This window comes from Pundamilia nyererei, unplaced genomic scaffold (genome assembly GCF_000239375.1).
Source record: "Pundamilia nyererei isolate P.nyererei 1_Seehausen unplaced genomic scaffold, PunNye1.0 scaffold00026, whole genome shotgun sequence".
Taxonomy (NCBI): Eukaryota; Metazoa; Chordata; class Actinopteri; order Cichliformes; family Cichlidae; genus Pundamilia; species Pundamilia nyererei.
The window spans coordinates 2,832,170-2,834,498 of NW_005187427.1; the positions used below are offsets into that span (position 1 = coordinate 2,832,170).

Genomic DNA, 2,329 nt, shown 5'->3' on the forward strand with positions numbered 1-2,329 from the left:
CTCTTGACGATGGCTTTTCCCAGCTCCTTGATATAGGTCATCCTGATCTCATCAAAGACTGCTTGACTCTTCAGGCCATCTTTTGGTACTGCACACACACAGAGACAGAGACAACACAGAGCGATATATCAGTATCATTTAAAAGAAAATTAAAAATACGATTTTTTCCCATGTTCATTTGGAGCTGGTAAGCTTCAAGGACACTGTTGCTCTGTTAGGCTAGTGGTTAACATAGGAAGGGGTTCTGAAGGTATAAATAAAATAAAAAAAAACACACATAAAAGTAAGACAAAGCTTTTATCAAAGAATTTATCCTAATCAGGTCTGTGTCTGCTGTTCGTGCGGCAAAAAGAGTTAGGTGAGAAGTTTGCATTCAGACACAAATGATCAACACTCTTCTGGATCAGAGAAGGCTGACAACAGAGTATATTTCTCATTTCATCAGGTGCCAAATGTTTTCAGTTGCTTAAAGGGCTGAACTACAGGCAGGCTTTGCTACTATGAAGCCATGCTTTTTAACAGTTGATGTTTAGGATTGTCTTGCTCAAATATGCCAGCCTTGCCTGTAAAAGAGGTTATCTGGATGGAATCATATACCCTGAAGCCTGTATACACCTCTCAGTATTGATAGTGCCTGAGGGTCTAATGCACCCCCCCCCCATACCAGAGATGCAGGTTGGGAACTGAGTTCTGATGACAAACAGGATGGTCTCCAATTTTCCAAAAAGAACTTCAAACCACAGAACAGTTTCCACTTTTCCTCAGTCCATTTTAAATAAACTTTAGTCCAGAGAAGATGACAGCGTTTCTGGATCATGATCACACACATCGCTTCCTCTTTGCATGATGGAGCGTTAACCTGCATTTGCGGATGGCTCAGTGAACTGTATTGACAGACAGTGATTTCTGGAAGTGTTCCTGTGCCCATGCGGTGATTTCCATGACATAATTTAGCTGCTTTTTAATGCAGTGCTGCCTGAGGGGCCAAAGATCAGAGGCATTCAATATTGATTTTTGGCCTTGTCCCTTGCACATGTACTGTAGATGATGAGATTCTTTGAGATATCCTACAGTCTTCGCAATTTTACATTGCGGAACATTTTCCTAAAATTATTCCACAATTTGTAGACAAAGTTTTTAGCAGACTGGTGAACATCTACTTTTCTTTACTTCTGAGAAACTCTGCCTCTCTAACATGCTCTTTTTATTCCCAGTCATGGTACTAAGCTGTTGTAGCTGTTGCTGCCAACAAATTCAAAATGACCTTATTTTATTTTTTGGTAAAAAAAATGTATGTTTTCTGTGTACTGTTATGAATGAAATATAGATTTATGAGATTTGAAAATAATTGCAGTTTGCTTAAAATGTTCCAAAGTTTTGGAATTGGGGTTAAAAGTAGTACCAGCTGCTGTGCAAGGTGTCACTTTAGCTTTTTAAATCAGGACATTTGAATACCCTTCAAAATGATTCTCTGCGTTTAAATGATATATTAAAGAGGACACACTGAGGACTTTCGCTGAAAAGCAAAAACTTCAAACTTGAAAAGCAATACAGTTGTATCAGCACATTGTGGGCTCTTGTCAGTCTGGTGTCAGGCAGTGAGCCGCACAGTTTAGCAGTGACTTGCAGTGATTGTGCTAGGCAACAATGGCACTGCAAACTCATTAAACAACTTGTGTTTTCTTATACTATGACCTATAAATTCTTTATTGAGTTATTTATGTTTTGTGGTGCTTTCAAGCTGCTGAGCATTCTCTATTCTCTATATTTAACTAAATATGACAGTATATCAAATAGTCTTATAAGTGACTTGAAATTCCATATAATGTGTGCGAGAATGGATAAAAGCAGCTCAAACCAAAGTTGTCCCATCTAATAGTATTTCCATCCCTGAGGGAAACGGATGGAAATCGCTCTAAGGTACAAAAATGCAGCCGGTGCACAGTATGGAAATGTAATTTCCTCCTGCATAACAAGCTAATTGCTTCTGAAGTGCATCCTCTTCTTCGCCATTCTCTGAGAATAATGCTCTCCACCACAGACAAGAAAATTTGAAATAAGTGGGAAAGGTCTGATTTAGTGATACTGTTTCCTTGTGTAGCATGTAGGGTTACGTTACCGATTGGTAACCCACAGCTTTCATTATTTGACCTCTTCAAACATTAAATAAAGAGAGGCCTGATGAACACTGCCTATTTGAGTCTGTCCTTTAACAGCCTTTACTAATTTATACACAGCAAATAAAATGCAGTTGGAATAAATTTACAATTTGTAAAAATGTCTTCTGAATCCAATTTTAGCTAAACTAAATTGTTAAAAAAGAAAATTA

The 2,329-nt window shown here is 38.0% G+C and overlaps 1 protein-coding gene across 1 annotated transcript in view; it reads right to left on the reverse strand.

Moving 5' to 3' along the window:
• Positions 1–2,329, reverse strand: part of LOC102196331 (glucocorticoid receptor) — a 67,686-nt gene that overhangs the window by 5,085 nt on the left and 60,272 nt on the right. The window contains exon 9 of the mRNA XM_013909490.1: positions 1–88. Within this exon, the coding sequence (XP_013764944.1) occupies positions 1–88 (88 nt within the window). The remainder of the gene's footprint in view (positions 89–2,329) is intronic.